The 15,305-nt window shown below is 50.9% G+C and overlaps 7 protein-coding genes across 7 annotated transcripts; 4 read left to right on the forward strand and 3 right to left on the reverse strand.

The window, feature by feature from the left end:
• Positions 1-225: 225 nt before the first annotated feature.
• Positions 226-1,642, reverse strand: COCSADRAFT_36126 (uncharacterized protein). Its single transcript, XM_007700914.1, has 2 exons — positions 1,101-1,642; positions 226-994 (listed from the first exon to the last, which is right to left on the reverse strand). Exons 1-2 carry the CDS (start codon positions 1,513-1,515, stop codon positions 660-662), a joined length of 750 nt encoding a protein of 249 aa, XP_007699104.1. The 5' UTR covers positions 1,516-1,642; the 3' UTR covers positions 226-659.
• Positions 1,643-2,062: 420 nt separating this feature from the next.
• Positions 2,063-3,029, forward strand: COCSADRAFT_88816 (uncharacterized protein; the record flags this gene model as incomplete). The annotated part of the gene is made up of 3 exons (XM_007701141.1): positions 2,063-2,303; positions 2,351-2,586; positions 2,634-3,029. 3 exons carry the CDS (start codon positions 2,063-2,065, stop codon positions 3,027-3,029), a joined length of 873 nt encoding a protein of 290 aa, XP_007699331.1.
• Positions 3,030-3,294: 265 nt separating this feature from the next.
• COCSADRAFT_36128 (uncharacterized protein) lies at positions 3,295-4,234 on the forward strand. Its single transcript, XM_007700915.1, has 3 exons — positions 3,295-3,511; positions 3,662-4,064; positions 4,115-4,234. The coding sequence occupies exon 2, from the start codon at positions 3,706-3,708 to the stop codon at positions 4,021-4,023; it is 318 nt and encodes a 105-aa protein (XP_007699105.1). The 5' UTR covers positions 3,295-3,511; positions 3,662-3,705; the 3' UTR covers positions 4,024-4,064; positions 4,115-4,234.
• A 976-nt stretch (positions 4,235-5,210) lies between these two features.
• Positions 5,211-6,732, forward strand: COCSADRAFT_25742 (uncharacterized protein; the record flags this gene model as incomplete). Its single annotated transcript, XM_007700856.1, has 5 exons — positions 5,211-5,411; positions 5,482-5,622; positions 5,643-5,786; positions 5,927-6,069; positions 6,123-6,732. The coding sequence occupies 5 exons, from the start codon at positions 5,211-5,213 to the stop codon at positions 6,730-6,732; spliced, it is 1,239 nt and encodes a 412-aa protein (XP_007699046.1).
• Positions 6,733-8,890: 2,158 nt separating this feature from the next.
• COCSADRAFT_355889 (uncharacterized protein) lies at positions 8,891-11,315 on the forward strand. The gene is made up of 7 exons (XM_007701142.1): positions 8,891-9,230; positions 9,281-9,351; positions 9,413-9,436; positions 9,499-9,671; positions 9,720-10,126; positions 10,185-10,520; positions 10,575-11,315. Exons 1-7 carry the CDS (start codon positions 9,084-9,086, stop codon positions 11,085-11,087), a joined length of 1,671 nt encoding a protein of 556 aa, XP_007699332.1. The 5' UTR covers positions 8,891-9,083; the 3' UTR covers positions 11,088-11,315.
• A 537-nt stretch (positions 11,316-11,852) lies between these two features.
• On the reverse strand, positions 11,853-13,533 carry COCSADRAFT_88563 (uncharacterized protein; the record flags this gene model as incomplete). The annotated part of the gene is made up of 3 exons (XM_007701143.1): positions 11,853-12,430; positions 12,477-12,558; positions 12,604-13,533. The coding sequence occupies 3 exons, from the start codon at positions 13,531-13,533 to the stop codon at positions 11,853-11,855; spliced, it is 1,590 nt and encodes a 529-aa protein (XP_007699333.1).
• Positions 13,534-14,185: 652 nt separating this feature from the next.
• On the reverse strand, positions 14,186-15,275 carry COCSADRAFT_36131 (uncharacterized protein). Its single transcript, XM_007700916.1, has one exon. The coding sequence runs from the start codon at positions 15,178-15,180 to the stop codon at positions 14,632-14,634; it is 549 nt and encodes a 182-aa protein (XP_007699106.1). The 5' UTR covers positions 15,181-15,275; the 3' UTR covers positions 14,186-14,631.
• Positions 15,276-15,305: the final 30 nt, after the last annotated feature.

Here is a 15,305-nt window from a genome sequence, read left to right on the forward strand (position 1 = left end):
CAAACTCCGCTACCAACACTCGCAAATACCAAGCGACGGGTTGTCATTCACAGTACACCACCACATGTTTGCCTTGACTTCCTTGGTATGAATAAGCGTGCCCTGCCAGTCCCGGCACCATGCTACACTCCCTTTCCTGGTGCTGAGCCGATACCCGACTGTGTATGGGAGTGTTGCAGATGCCGTAGGAGATGGCACACAAAAGAGATGGGCCATGTATGTATCGGATGCAGCCATACATACTCAGTCGACTGTTGTCATCTTGCGCAGTAGTAATGTCAGCCTTGTGGTAGTAGTCAAAGGCGACAGAGATTATGTAAGACTACTATCTAACTATTACCTATCGTCAGCGGTACTTGACCGCGAGAGCTTTCTCCTCATGAATTCGACTAACGACAAGGCAGACCCCAATAACGACTTACTCCACTCTCAAATATTGGTCCGAGTTTCCTTTCCTTCTACTGACAGCCCTCTGATCATGCTCATTTCTAGACTCCTTTGCCATATCCACTTTGTGTGCGACGTCATCTGCATGCTCCTTGCAGGTTTCGGCCATGATCTTCCCATCAGCCATGGCAAATACTCGATCTTTCCTGACATCATTTGCCTGTCATTTATCTGGCCTGACCATATCAAGACCAAAAAATCATGTGCGGCCCTCAAGCTCGCATACCTAGCGTCCACGGCATCTGCACCTCACCCCGACTACCTTGTCGAGAAGACTTTGTCGGTCTCCACATAGCGAAAATTGGTGCAGGAGTCAGCTCATGGGCGCTCTTTCTCCATTCATCGCTTGCATTTGGTTTATCGGTGTCGAAGGCAATTTTCAGCAACGACTGAAAACCAAACTTTTCGTATAGCGGCTTGCCCATGGCCGACGCTTCCATCCAGCATTCCACATCGAGTTCGTCGGCACGCACGACTCCCACATCCATAAGCAGGCAACCGATACCACGGAGTCGATGAGCAGGATCCACTGCCATCCAGTTGAGTGCTATTCGCCAGTGTTAGCGACTGGAAGAAAACAACTCCAATTATTTTTCAATACTGTCGATCCCTGGAATAGCGCGTTTGAAGAAAGAAACTTATGCTCCACTCACCACAATGGGGCCGTGCCATCCAGCTCGCGCGGGGCTTGTACACCTGATTCAGTATCGATTCGCAGAAACGCCGCTGTTCACCTTCGGGCCACCACGGTGCCTTCAAATCTGGTGCTCCTGCTGCGTAAGGATTTGTTGTCGAAATCACCCATTGTGCGCAGCCCACAGCTTTGTTTGTGACGGTATCGAATGCGTAGAACCAATGGATTGACCGATCGGCCTGGTGTTGTTCCCAGAAGCGTTGTTTCGATTCGTTGATGGCAGCCTCGCGATGAGCAGCCGTATAGCCAAGGACAGGAAATACAAGTTGAATAAAAGGTTCGTAAGGTGTGTAGTTTGCAGCCCAAATAACTTCCAAGATGCTATCCAACTCTTGCTTTGTTTTGGCCTCGCGGACAAAGTATCTTTGGCCCATGGTTGCACTTTAGTGATCAGATGAGGCTGTGGCGATATCGGACAGGTAAAGTAGTTGTCGAATACGCTACCTTGCCGCCATGGCGCATGGACAGCGGAACCGGAGATATAGCACATTCCAAGTATTGGACATCGTAGATTGCCGTGTTAGGGTGAAGACGCCCAACAAGGAAGGTACCGTTGACACTATTAGCGTCTTGGCGCGCCGGGCAAGTCACACCCTTTACACTAGCACACTTTGCCCGATAACCCCTCGCTTGGTATCACTATCATGGCCTGAAGATGCTTACGACCTTCCTCGATCGTACAGCGCCGGAAGACCGCCTGCTCGGCGATGTAACCGTCCACCGAGACAGATGGCGTTGCAATTCATCCACGACCCGACTGTCGGAGCGCAACAGCTAAAGGGTTGTTTTCGCCCGATAGTAGTCGTGACGTACGCCTGTACTACTGGTAACCTGGACACGTACTGCACAGCCGGCAGGATTTCTGTCTTATGAGGCCGCGTAGGTTTGGCGCTTCATGTCCATCATATGAACCACCCCAAGATGGAAGGATCTCCAGCATACCAGCCAGTATGTCGCGACGAAGAAGGTGATGGCTTGCCGGAACTAGAAGCAAAAGAGAGCATTTCATGGGACTCCAACAGTACCGAGATCATTCCGACCAATACGCGCAGCTTTGTTGCATACTTGTCGCTTTTGCTACTCTCACTTTCAGCCAACATCTTGTTGGTTATGGACAACGCCAGACTGCGCATCTTACACTCTCCTACCAAGAGCGAGTACAGTAGGTACTGGGCATGAAATATTTGATGTGTGCTCACAGTCCTAAAGGCGGACTGACCCTCAATACCAACGTGCCCTATCACGCCATGACCAGGTACTGGCACCCTAATGCAAGCGACAGCGACATGGAGGCAGCGTGGGATGCCATCGATACAAACGCCATGGCAGTGGCACTTGACGACAAATTTGTAGAGCGTCTCAGTCTGCCCCCCTCCACTCCATTTCCATGGGACACCGAACGTAGTGTATACTATGTCAGAGGTATACACGACCTACATTGCCTAGTGAGTTTAGCATCCCTCTGCAAATCCTCAAAAACTGACTTTACCAGAAACTTGTTCGTAAAGCTATAGTCTCGAAACATAAGGGCAGCGAACAACCCTTCAATCTGCTACACATCTACCACTGCCTAGATATGCTACGCCAAGACATCATGTGTGCAGCTGATGATACACCAATGCCAGCGCCATTATCCCATCAAGCAGGCGATGGTCAGGACCGAAGATGCCGCGACTGGAACGAATTAATCGCATGGGCAAGGCGTCCTGACCAGCACGCCTGTTACGAGTTTGACGACTATCGCGAGGCTACTAATACGCTTGAGAACTTTGCGTTTTGCCCGCCTTCATCTCCGTATCGAGATGTTCAGCGGGCTTACTTCGAATATCACGGACACAAGGACCCATACGAGTACAACGAGAATGCAGAAGACGTAATCGTATTCTGAGCTTGCGAGTGACCCGCTCAAGAAGACGCGAATCGCTTATGGCTTTTGTTATTGGTTCTTAAATTCATACTAAAAGTTAGGTTTTTCCACGCTACGAACGAAAACACTCGCCTTTCAGCTCTCTACAAGTTCCGATGAGCATGCGACGCGATATCGATGTAGGATGCACAGCATAGTGGTTATTAGCCACTAGCATCTTTGGACCATGAATCGGAAGATATGTACTGTAAAGTCGCTTGACCACGAAAAGAACGAGGCAGACACCCTTATCAGTATCGTCATTCCCTGTCATCACAATCGACCGAGGTGTGGGCTCATCCTATTATTGTGATCGATGTTCGGAGGATTTGGGGGCGAGCGCAGTGCTACTGTGATTCCGAGGCCTACGGTTTTTGAGAACGGCTGAGGACAATGCACGTCTAATATGTTGGGAAGACTACGACTACATACGAAAAGTGACGGTCCCGACATGACGAGCTGAGGTACGTAGCGGCCAACACATATATCTTAACGCATAAAACTTCAATATGTACTCTTTCACGCATTGCAGCCTCACTCTACAATCTTTCATCGTATGAGTAAAGCGATATCCTGTAAGCCCGCGCCATGCTGACATACTGACCTTTGGACAGAACGTGAAAATTTGAGGAAGCACGCACAATCCAAGCTACCCACCATGTACGCCGCCGCCGCCCTAATTTCGCTCCTTGCCTTTGCGACGAGCATCTCTGCAGCTCCTATACCCACGCAAGCGGTAGCTCGAGCTGTGCTTGATATCAGTGAAGTCGCCCGAAATCCGGCACCTATCGATAACAGAGTTCATTGGAAAGACGGAAAACCTTCGCTTGATGACACTGAGAATGTCTCATGGGAGGACCTTAAAAAACTTAAAGAGCTCATACACCGTTTATCGGGGGAAAGTGAAGTCTCAAATACTGGCACCATTGGGGAAGTCGAGACTTCTATGAAAGACCATTTCAAGTTTCATTCATGATGCTTGATTCACATGGGCAACATTGCGGAAAGAATTTCAAGGTATATAATCTTGTTTCTCATTGTATGGCGTATTTGCTAATTGATTCCAGTATTTTTTCCACGCGCCGCACATCAAGTAGCTTGCATCCAGGACATAAGCCACAAGCACAATATGCTGTAAAACATGCTCCTTAATCACCGAGTTAAGAGAAGAGAAACAGTTGTATCTGAGAGCTACGTCAGTCACTTTGTCCCGTTATGCATCCTTCGCTATTTGACAAGCAGAGCGTATCTACCTTGACAGTGTTCCATGCTATTCTTCATGTCGGAGTTTGTGAGCAGCCATCTAGTGTGGAGCGCCACCGCTGCAGCAGTGACCGGATCTCGACCTAGCATATCAATGGATCACCGCAGCAGATGTGTGCTGGCACATGTATCACAATGTCAGCGCCTGGCCGTCTTACTCAACTTCCCGGTAACAGCTGCCGTGATACAATGCCGAGAACGATGTGCTAGTACAGGGTTACACAACGATCAACAAGCTTAAAAGCAGGCCACCAAGCCTGTCAAAGCTGGCAAGCCCAATAACACGATAAGGCTGCCCATACTAGCGACTGGGGTATAATCTGATTTGCTAACCCAATCTGACTCACCTGTTTGTGTGACCAGATGACACAAGCTAACATACAAATGGGTATTTCGGTCGGCGATCGACACAGTGCCCCATTCGTTCATATCACTCTATCGCCTTGTAACGCCTGTGCAACGCGATACAACTGCGTCTCTACATCTAGGATGTGTACACACTTGTAGCTTTTCTAGCAATCTTCTGTCTTTCTTGTTTCGCCACTACAGGTGTCTTGTATTGTGGACAGACAGCGGATAACTACTTTGTGCGATATGCTGGCTATCGGCTTTCCAATCGCGCGTTGTCGCCCATTTGGCGGCTCGCAGCCTTACTTTGTTTGCGCGCCTGTGTCGCTCCAAGATGAGTGGGTAGACGCATTAAGGCGTTTGATATCCACATACACTTGTCGTTGGTATGTGTTAACTGTTACTGGTTGACTGACGTCTCAACTGTCTCAACTGAGACTGCCACAGTGCTAGCCACAGTTGAGTAGTCGTTCGTCATCGCTATCGCTTGTCCCCTGATATTGCAAGATTCCGGTGTCTCACACTCTTAACAAGGACGGGGAGAGCGCAAGAATGGCAGTACTGCCTTTTATTTCTTCCTGTCGCCCCATCCCGCGACGGCCGGGAAGCAGCGCGGATGTCGGACCGTTCGTCAATGTCGTTACCTGGACCTTGCTAATTACTTCCGCACTTGCAGTTCTAACTAGACTGGTTACGAAACGTGCTCTCCAGAGGAGGATCGATGTTGACGATGCTTTTGTCATGCTGGCTCTGGTACGCTGTCACCGATGCATCTTCTCGTTTGTTGACCTTGCTCATAGTACTGATAATGTATGTAAACTAGGCCTTAAGCATAGCATCAGGTGGGGCAGTCAGTCTCCAAACACATAATGGTCTTGGGAGAGACATGTCGCTACTCACCCAGAGTCAGCTAGTGGTATATCAAAAAGTAAGGCTTGCCGTCAGATTAAATGTTGGATCGATGGTATGATAACTGTGGTTTAGGCCGAATATGCAAACAATCTTCTCTATATCGCGACTTTGGGATTAGCGAAGTTGTCTATCATCTCGCTGCTCATAATTCTCACGGCCTCAAAACCCCACCGCAACCTCGGTCTAGCGCTGGCTAGCTTCATTGGACTCTGGACGGTATTCTCAATATGCCTTGCAGCTTTCCAGTGCGGAACCACTGAGCCATGGCGCTTCTTAGGGAACGAAGAGATGTGTTTCAATATTGTATTTTCGAGGCTCTCTATCATATCATCTTTTAATTTCTGACAAGTCAACAGGTCTCCTTTTGGCGTTCCGTGGGTGCGATCAATATCCTCACTGACCTGGCACTTATCACTTTTCCAGTGCATGTCGTTATGACACTGCAAATGAGTATGAGTAAGAAGATAACTATTCTCACCTTTTTTGGTGCACGGTCACTGTATGTTTGATAGATCTTATTATATGGTAAATTTCTTAGCTTACACATCCTAGAGACATCGTTGCGACTGCTGTCCAGATGGTCTATCTCGACGGCTTCACCTCGCCCAATCCAACCAAGGCACTCTGGAAATGGACACTCCTCGCTCAGATTATTGAGTGCATCACCATCATTACATCATGCGTACCCTACATACGACCCCTCCTTGAGTCGGTTCCATCAGGTTTGTATGCGAGTGACAATCTACGCCGTCGAGGCACATCGTCTGAGCATGGCGTCTCCCGCAGTAAAAATAGCTCCTATCAGCTATGTAGTATCGCCTCTAGAGTTGGTACTGGGATCACAGGGTCAAGTAGGAAGAGTCTCTATACTGAAAACACTGGAATCAAACGCTTCTTGCCGATGCTCGCACAAGACAAAACCACGCATACAAACTCTGCTTCAGAAATACCTGGAGATCCGAGGCGCTTGGATGGCGCGACCGATGTTGAAATTACAGCTGTACATCATAGACATGGAGATGATAGGAGGTGGGAGACTGCGAGCACGGGAAGTCACTCTAAGATCGTGAAGACGACGGTTGTTAGCGCTGAGTGGGAAGAGGCAGGAGTCAAGGGGTACGATGGGTCGAGTGACGAGATTGAAGTTATACATGGAGGCTAGCTTGGAGTATCATGCATGATATTTTTTATTTCACTAATCTATAGAGATGACATGGGGAAATTCCGAAAGTCCAACATTTCAAGAAAGATGCAACGCACTTCTATAATATCGTCTGGAAGTAGAGACTCACAATCTCTACCACCAAAGTCTGATAATTCTCAGCCACCCAAATCCCAGATATGTAAGCGTCATGTCCACAATCTCAACTTCCAATCGATTGAATCGCTTCATCAATTTCACCATATGTTTTTTGTGGACCCTCACCCCTATTCCGATGCCAAAGCTCAACCAGATTCCCGGCAGTTCCAGTGCAACACGACCTATCTCTCTCAGCTACCCTCGTCAATCGAGCGTAACACCACCACCCTAACCCCTTCAACCATCCTTCTCTCCCCTCTCCATACTCACCCAATTAAACCCAACCCCCAACACCCTCATCCCCATGCACTATCCCAACACTATCTATCCACCTCCCTCCCACCTCCCCCATCTCCGCACTAACTCCCAGTCAACCCCCCATCGCACACAACAAAACAAACCCCACAAGCCGAGTCCCACTCTCGCTGCGTACCCCAATGTAACGGCCGTGACACACACGGCAGTACGTTGTCTGTTCTACGGCACGTATGGCGGCACAAACCAGGCGACTGCGTTTCACGCAGGTTTCCGTGTGGAAAGTAGTGGAACTGTGTGGTTAGTATAGGTAGGCCGGATGGGTAACCGGGGTGGGTGAGACATTTGGTTTGGGGGAAGGGGGGAGGGAGGGAAGGAGGGAGGAAGGATGGGGGATGTGAGACGTGCAGGGAGGCGGCGAATTAGGTGGGTGAGTGTGGTGCTTGTATGTGGAACAGGCGGTATCAGTTGATAGTGGGTTGGGCATGGTTTCTGTGTGCGAGGGTTGTATGAGGGAGGCTTTTCTACGTGGGGAATGGGGTGCCTATGGGTGGGTGGGGAGTGGCGTTTAACAGGATCTGGGTTCCCTTCATGCTGAGCTATCGAGATGCTTAGTTGGAAATCTTGATTCATGTTTGTGCTACTTTGAGGTTTGTGGAGGGTTCCGAGTGCTTGAATGACACTGGTATTACGGTCGACGTTTGTTATGCTACTAGTAGCTGTAACTAGTGAGTATATGCCTCTTAGCTTAACCAGACCACGATGATGTATCGTGGGTGAGGTTGCAGTTGCACGACGAGTAGGATATGTTTCTCACCTCTAGAACATCATGTAGTATAGTAGTAGTCAAGAAAACCATGCTAAGCATATGCCACCTCTCCCAAGATACCCCTGCACAGTCCGTAGTAGAACCCGGCCCTTCCCTCCTCCCAGCTGCAACCCCCCATACCAGCCCTAACCCTCTCAAAAAACGACCAAACTACACATCGTTTCTTCTTCCTACGCCGGAACAAAAAAATTCCTCGGCCCATTACTCAAATAGGAACCCCACAATGCACACCACCGCATTCCGCATCCACCCCCCAGCACCAACCCCACCCACCATCGTATTCCGCACATTTGCTTCCCCCAGCCAACCAATCACATCCCCTGTAGCCCCCAAAAGCGTCAGCAGGGGGGGTGTTTCTGCAGTGTAATATGTCGAGTACCCGCCGTCACTGCAACCAGCCTCTGTATGGTACGGTACGAACGGAGACCATTACGTTTGCGCGGCTTTAACGCAAACACTCTCACACACTCATATGTTACGTACTCCATTTTACCTCTTTCTTTTATTCACTTTCGCCCTTATTCCCCTTTCTATTAAAGGATTTTTTTGTGGTGTAGTAAATTAGGTAGTTTGCAAAGAGAAGTTATCTGCAGAGCCGGTGACTGACGGGGACCGATAGAGCTGCGTGCGTGTGTGCGTGTATGGGTGTATGTACGTGGGTGTGTCATTTTTTTACTTCCCAGCTTTTCGCGCTCTCTTTTCAGCCGTTTAGCCCATCCCCCGACACGCGCTGCAACGAGCATATGGGCGCTGCTTGCTGCGGTTTAGTGGCTGGTTTTGCGAGAGAGCGAGGACGTGGATTGAGATTGGGCTGCATTTGGGGGATATAGTTTGGCTTTGTGTGACGAATCCGTGGTTCTTTTTCTTTTAGGACTAGTAGGGGCGAATTCTTAGAGTGTGAGTTTTGGCGGTCTCTTTTCTTCTGGGACGGTCTGGGTGCGGGTTGGGTGTGAGTGGGAGTTGAACTTCTATACTTTCACTTAACGTTTGGTGTGCAGATTTTAGTGGGGTTATACGGTACCTACGTGCGAACTTTGCTTTGTTAACTTCTTTTCTGGTCTATCTTTCGTCTATCTCTTGTCGGCTGCTGCGGATCGTTTGCCCTGGTCTATCGCGGCTTCCTGGCGCCATGGAGAAGCAGATCCATCTTCAGAATTTCGACGATGAGGGTGTGCTAAGGCCGAGAGAGAGACACCTGGTGTCGGGATCTAAGGGCCAGGAGTTCGATCGCGATAGGTATGAGTTGGCGAGAGTGGGAAAAGAGCAGGTGTTGAAGGTAAATGGCCTACTAAGCATTTGTGCATATTCCGATCTAACTCATGACAGCGTCGCTTTGGATTGGTATCAATGACCGGTCTATCATGCGGCTTGATGTGTACTTGGGAGACGCTGCTCGTGTAAGCTTATGTGAAATCGAATATGAAAAAGATATCTTTATGCTGACGCCAGCTGCTGTAGTGTTTTCTCAATAGGGTTCAACAAGTAAGTAAGACACCTTGGTTACGCATTGCATACTTGACGGCGAACTGATTGTTGTGGTTTAGCGGCGGACCTGCCGGTCTTATATACGGCTTCATCCTCATCTGGCTCGGTAACTTCTCTGTCTTTATCTGCATTGGGGAGCTGGCTAGTGCGGTACCCACGGCTGGAGGTCAATACCATTGGGTGTCGCTGCTGGCACCAAGGTCAAGCAACAAGTTCTTCAGCTATGTGACAGGTAAGCTCGGTTCCTGGAACATTTCCAGCAAACTTCTAACTCTTGTAGGCTGGCTCACGGTAATTGGATGGATTGCAGCTCTAACTTCCGTATGCTACTTTGTTGCCGACCTCATCCTACAACTCGTCAGTTTGAACGACGTCAATGGGACTTATGCGCGAGAAGGGTGGCACGGCACGCTCCTCCTATGGGCTCTCCTGCTCCTTTGCGTTTTCATCAACGTATTCATCAGCGGTGCGCTACCCACCATCGAAGTTCTTGTGCTGATCGTACATATCCTTGGTTTCTTCGGCATCCTCATCCCGCTGGTTTACCTCACGCCAGCACACAACTCGGCCAAAGATATTTTCTCGAAATTCCACAATGATGGCGCGTGGAGCACCCACACGTTGGCGTTCTTCGTCGGTCTACAAGGTAATGCCTTGGCTTTTGTCGGAACAGACTCTGTCGTTCACGTAAGTATAGTGAGACCTAACATCCCAACACTTCCCATGTTGATAACGGCAAAAATAGATGTCTGAAGAAGTCAAAAACGCAAGCACCGAAGTCCCCCGCTCCATGCTCCTCAGTCTCGCTATAAACGGCACCCTAGCCCTAGGCATGCTCTTCGCCGTCCTCTTCAGCGCCGATGACATCCCGCACCTACTCCAAGACCAAGACGCCCAAACCGCTCCCTTCCTCCGCATATTTCAACATGCCGTCGGCTCAAAAGCCGGCGCCACAGTCATGGTTTCTATTATCGTGCTGCTCGAATTCTGCAGCGCAATGGGCTGTCTAGCCGCCGCATCACGCATGACATGGTCTTTTGCACGCGACCGCGGCTTGCCCTTTTCGCGAGCCTTAAGCATGGTACGTCGTCGTTGCCCCTTCTCAGCATAAAATGTAAACTCACAAAAAAAACAGATTGACAAACGCAGCACCATCCCCGTCATCTCCATCCTCATCGTAACCCTCTTCGCCGCCCTCCTCGCCCTCATCAACATCGGCAGCAGCATCGCCTTCAACGGCACAATCTCACTCGTCCTCGAAGGCTTCTACCTCTCCTACTTACTCGCCGTCGCGCTACTCCTCTGGCGGCGTCTCCGCGGCGATCTCGACGACGGCCCTGGCGCAGCGATGCAAGCCGACGCGGAGACGCAAACACAAACAGAAGTGCAAGAAAAGAGGTTATCCTGGGGCCCCTGGCGCCTCCGCGGTGCACTGGGCGTAGCGAACAATGCTATAGCGATTGTGTATCTTTGCCTCATTATTTTCTTCAGCTTCTGGCCTACGCAGGTGAATCCGGATTTGCAGAGTATGAACTGGGCGGGGGTCGTGACGGGGGGTGTGGCGGCGTTTAGTGTACTGTATTATGTGCTGCTTGCGAAGAAGTCGTATACGGGGCCGGTGGTTGAGGTTGATCCGCGGGCGTTGTGAGTAGGTAGGGTGGTTGTTGTTGTGGTGACTGGAGAGATATACTGTAAGATTGGGTATGATTCATCACTATGATTGAGGCATATATTGCCGGCTGAAAATAGGGGAACTTATGTTTTTGGAGATTTTCGTATAGTCATGGTATGCTTGTTTCACAAAATGGGCAGGATAGATACATTATTGTCTTCATTTGGTGTGTTAGCAATGTACAAAATGGCATGTGAATCTCACAACCTTACTTCATTAATATTGTTCGCTTGGCCCTCGTAGAACAATGCATTTAGTGGGTCAATCATGTAGCAAATCGTTATAATTAATCATCGATGTTCATGATATTCGTTAAAAGTTCTCTTTAATCGTACACAAATTTCGTCTTTGGCTATCTCTGGACATGTCGGAGACATCTGTTATGAGCATCACCTTTATCGTGTACGCCATTCGGATCAACCGAGTAAGAAAAAGAAGAAAAGAAACCCCGTGGTATATACAAAGGAGAAAGGAAGAGAATCTCTCAACATCTAGCCGTAAATCGTGAAAAATATCATAGCCCATCATTACTCCAGAAAGCTCCAAAAGGGTTGTCCGAGTTCGTCGGGATATCATTAAAAAGGCGTGTCTCCAGCTCCAGCGTGGGTGGGAGAAAGCGAGTGTCGAACTACGCAGCTCAAGAAAGTGCGCCCATAGCAAGGGCCACGATCTTAGGGTTGGGCCGATCCTTTCTGATGACAACTATAACCGTGGAAAAATACATATCAACGAAGTGGTTCTTTAATGGGCCGAGCGAACAAGGGCTAACCTACCCTTTCGGTCTCTGTCGACACGCATGACTTCCCTCTTAGGAGCGCGCTCAACGAATTCGTACTCGCGGTCACCTTCGCGCTCATACTTGAGCATACGGCGTTCTTCCTCAAGCGAGCGGATTTCTTCGCGAATCTCGCGCTCGGTTCGGCGATCGTCGCGGCGGACGATTTGGCGGCCTTCAGGGAGGAAGGCGGTGGCTGGGCCGTGGATAGAAGCTGAGCGGTCGATCTCTACGTAACGCTCGTGCTCGTGGATTGATGGAGATGGAGCACGCTCTGATGGTGCGTAGACGGTTGGAGCATGGTGAGATGGGGGCGGCTGGGCGTAGATGACTTGTGGGGGAGGTTGGGCATACACGACCTGAGGAGGTGGAGGCGGTGCGTGTACGGACGGTGGTGGAGGAGGCATTTCAACCACAGGTGGTGGTGGGGGCGGCGCAACGGATGCTGGCCGTGCAACTGATGGTGCGACTGATGCTGGCGGCGCAACAGATGCCGGTGGTGGATGTTCTTCCACGTTCTCCTCGTAAACATACGTGATTTTCTCTGTAGATTGTTAGACGAGGCCTTGAGATGGGTATGAGATTCGTACCTTCTTTGTAAGATTCACTGATCTTGATGATTTCGTCAATGTGCTCCTTCTCAAGCGCCCGAGTGACGATGATAAAGTCGTCCTATGAAAGTCAGGAACAGTTCAAACATAAAAATGAATAACGCACCTCTTCTTCATACGGATATCCGAGATCAATAACGGCTTGCTTCTTGACCAGACGCTTAGGGAGTCTTGTCTTGCCCTTCTTGCCCCAGGTTGCTCGGGAAGGCTGGATTTCTTCGAAGCTGGAAATCGAAGAGCTACGTGTCGATCTTGCGGCAGTGCTCTTGCTTCGTCGTACTCTGCTCTTCTCGCGGTGAACTTCGACTTCGCGGTAGTCCTCCCGTTCCCGACCCCTTGAGCTGCGGTCGTCGAACCTGATTTCCTCAAAATCGTCCTCATCATGGAAGCGGCGGGGAGGTGACCTGCGACGCTCTCGGATGGGCAGTGGGATGGGAACATTGGCCGGTGGGCGGTATTCGTGGGTCTCATATCTCTCGATTCTCTCGACATCGCCATATCGAGGCACGGGACGGCGATCGAAAGTGTCTAGGGACGATTGACGACGGATATACTGCGGGCGGGAGGGCTTAGGTGGGCGGGCAACATGGCGCCGTTCGTTGATGTCAATATCAATGTCGATGTCCCTGTCAATGACCGACCTGCGGCGGTAGGGTGCGAGAGCCTGGTTGGCGATTTCGGACGGCGTGGGCTCATGGAACAAGTCGGCTGGGGCACGACGCGGCGGAGGGCGGTCGTAGCGGTCGTCTTCGTGGAAACGCTCTCTTTCTAGGACAGCCGGGCCACGGCGGGCGCGATCTTCATGGATGTCGACATCACGATGGCCTCCAGGGTAGCGGTCGTGCTCTTGGTAGCGATAGTGTTCGTAATCATCGGGGCGACCACGAACACTGCCGCTGCTACCACCACCACCACCACCACCACCGCCGCCGCCGCGTCGCATACGCTCAAATCTGTCGCGGTCCCATCTTTCACCACCACGAGGTGGCTCCTCAAAGCGATCCAAGTTGCCAGTCGAGGAGCGATAGACAGACATGGTTGAGGGGAATTGTGTGGCTTGTTGGTCTGCGGGCGATGACGTTGTGGGAGAGGGAATGGTGCGGGGCTATCGTCTTTAGATGTATGTGTGTGTGTCCCAGGTCAAGGGTCGGCTACACGTAACGAGAGTGTGTACTCGAGAGCCAAGTCAACGACGCAAAGGATGGGAGGGGGAAAAGAGAAGTGGATTAGCAGGATTATAAAGGAGTTAGGCACTAGATGGTCTGGACAGCGAAGGTGAGGGAGGGTGTGGGTGCGGCCGGCTATGGATGCAGGATTCGCGACAGGCTTCGTCATCGGCGCCCGCCCATGTAGGCCTTTCTGTTGCGTTCTGGCCTGGTCGCTGGACCGTGCCATGGGTGGATGCCATGTCCCCCTGGAGACTTTTTAGTCCCTTATTTGTCACTGCGTTACTCGTCGTGCAGTTTCATGGGAGCTGCACAAGACTTGGGCGCTATCGTTGGGCATGTCGGCTGTGCTGCGGGCATGGCTGCATTGGCTGCCGCATCATGAGGTCAAACAGAGACAGGAACCGCGTCCTTTCACTCCAGAGGCATGGGTCATGTCAGGCTATCCTTACAGGCAGGCCGTGAATATGCTCAGCATTGGATGGCAGCCATGTTGGCCGGATGAGCAACGAGGTTGTTGGCTGTCAGTGACGTCATACTGACCACCAACCTTGGAAGATTGGCCGGGCATGCACGTGAGCCGCGGCGCAGTCATCCGCCTACCCAGTACTAGCCCCCTCTCAGCCACAACCCCAATGGAATATCTATCGTCGGCTCACGGCGGCGGCTAGACGGCGAACAGCCATCTGTCAGAACTGTCTGTCAGAACTGCCTGTCGCCACTGCCCCGTCCCCACAGCTCACACACGGATACTACCGAACCCAACTACCATGGGGCATCAATACATGCAGCATTCGGACAAACGTTGCTGTCCAAGACACATCCTCAGCATATGGAAACCCAGTCGAGTCTCGGCCTGCCCCGTTTCACCATGAAGAGCCGTGTCTGCAATCTATGTCGTTTCATACACATACAGTACTCGTACAAGTCGTCCGGCCGTTTTGTTCGTAATAGCATCGTCACCTGACTTATTTTGCCCCCACAGCCTCCTGTATCTTCTTCGTCACGTACTCGACATCAAGTGGCCGGCCCTTGACCGCTCCCATGATCTTGCCCATGACACTGCCAAAGTTCCTCTTGCCCTCCTCCAGCCCCTCCACCACGCTCTTCACCAGCGAGTCAACTTCGCTCTCGCTGACAGTGGGAATCTCGTCGGCATACGCCTTGAGGATGTCCAAGTTTTGCTGCTCCTTTTCGACCAGATCCTCCCTTTTGGCATTCCGGAATTCTTCAATGGATGCTGAACTAGCCTTGATCTGCTTCTGGACCAATGAGTAGAGGGCGCCGTCAGTGGTGATGGGCTTGGCCGTCTTGGAGGCATTGATGATCTCGGCCTGCAGTCCACGGATCGTGTTCAACGCAGGCTTGTTCTTGGACCGCATGGCGATTTTGAGATCCGTCTGTAGGCGAGGGAGCACAATGTTCTCCGGCGTCGAAGTAGACGCATAGCGGATGCATGTAATGCGAGCAGGAGCAAAGAGCTGCCTCTGCAACAGTGTAGTACGGAAGAGCGACATGGCCGGTGGATGTAGTTTTGAACAAGGCCAGTGACTGTATCAAACAGCGTCGTCGGTTGGACAATGCAATGGCCGACGGGGACCAAAAAAGTTTGGGGGGACAAAAAACGCGCTCAGACGCGAGC

This window comes from Bipolaris sorokiniana (genome assembly GCF_000338995.1).
Source record: "Bipolaris sorokiniana ND90Pr unplaced genomic scaffold COCSAscaffold_6, whole genome shotgun sequence".
In the NCBI taxonomy this organism is placed as follows: Eukaryota; Fungi; Ascomycota; class Dothideomycetes; order Pleosporales; family Pleosporaceae; genus Bipolaris; species Bipolaris sorokiniana.

Bases quoted from the DNA above. Each gene is read 5' to 3' on its own strand.
- COCSADRAFT_36126 (XM_007700914.1), bottom strand. From the start codon at position 1,515: ATGGGCCAAAGATACTTTGTCCGCGAGGCCAAAACAAAGCAAGAGTTG. The intron at 995-1,100 runs GTGAGTGGAGCA...ACTGGCGAATAG, and splicing joins GATGGCACGGCCCCATTGTG to CACTCAACTGGATGGCAGTG.
- COCSADRAFT_36128 (XM_007700915.1), top strand. From the start codon at position 3,706: ATGTACGCCGCCGCCGCCCTAATTTCGCTCCTTGCCTTTGCGACGAGC.
- COCSADRAFT_355889 (XM_007701142.1), top strand. From the start codon at position 9,084: ATGGAGAAGCAGATCCATCTTCAGAATTTCGACGATGAGGGTGTGCTA. The intron at 9,352-9,412 runs GTAAGCTTATGT...CAGCTGCTGTAG, and splicing joins ACTTGGGAGACGCTGCTCGT to TGTTTTCTCAATAGGGTTCA. The intron at 10,127-10,184 runs GTAAGTATAGTG...CGGCAAAAATAG, and splicing joins GAACAGACTCTGTCGTTCAC to ATGTCTGAAGAAGTCAAAAA.
- COCSADRAFT_36131 (XM_007700916.1), bottom strand. From the start codon at position 15,180: ATGTCGCTCTTCCGTACTACACTGTTGCAGAGGCAGCTCTTTGCTCCT.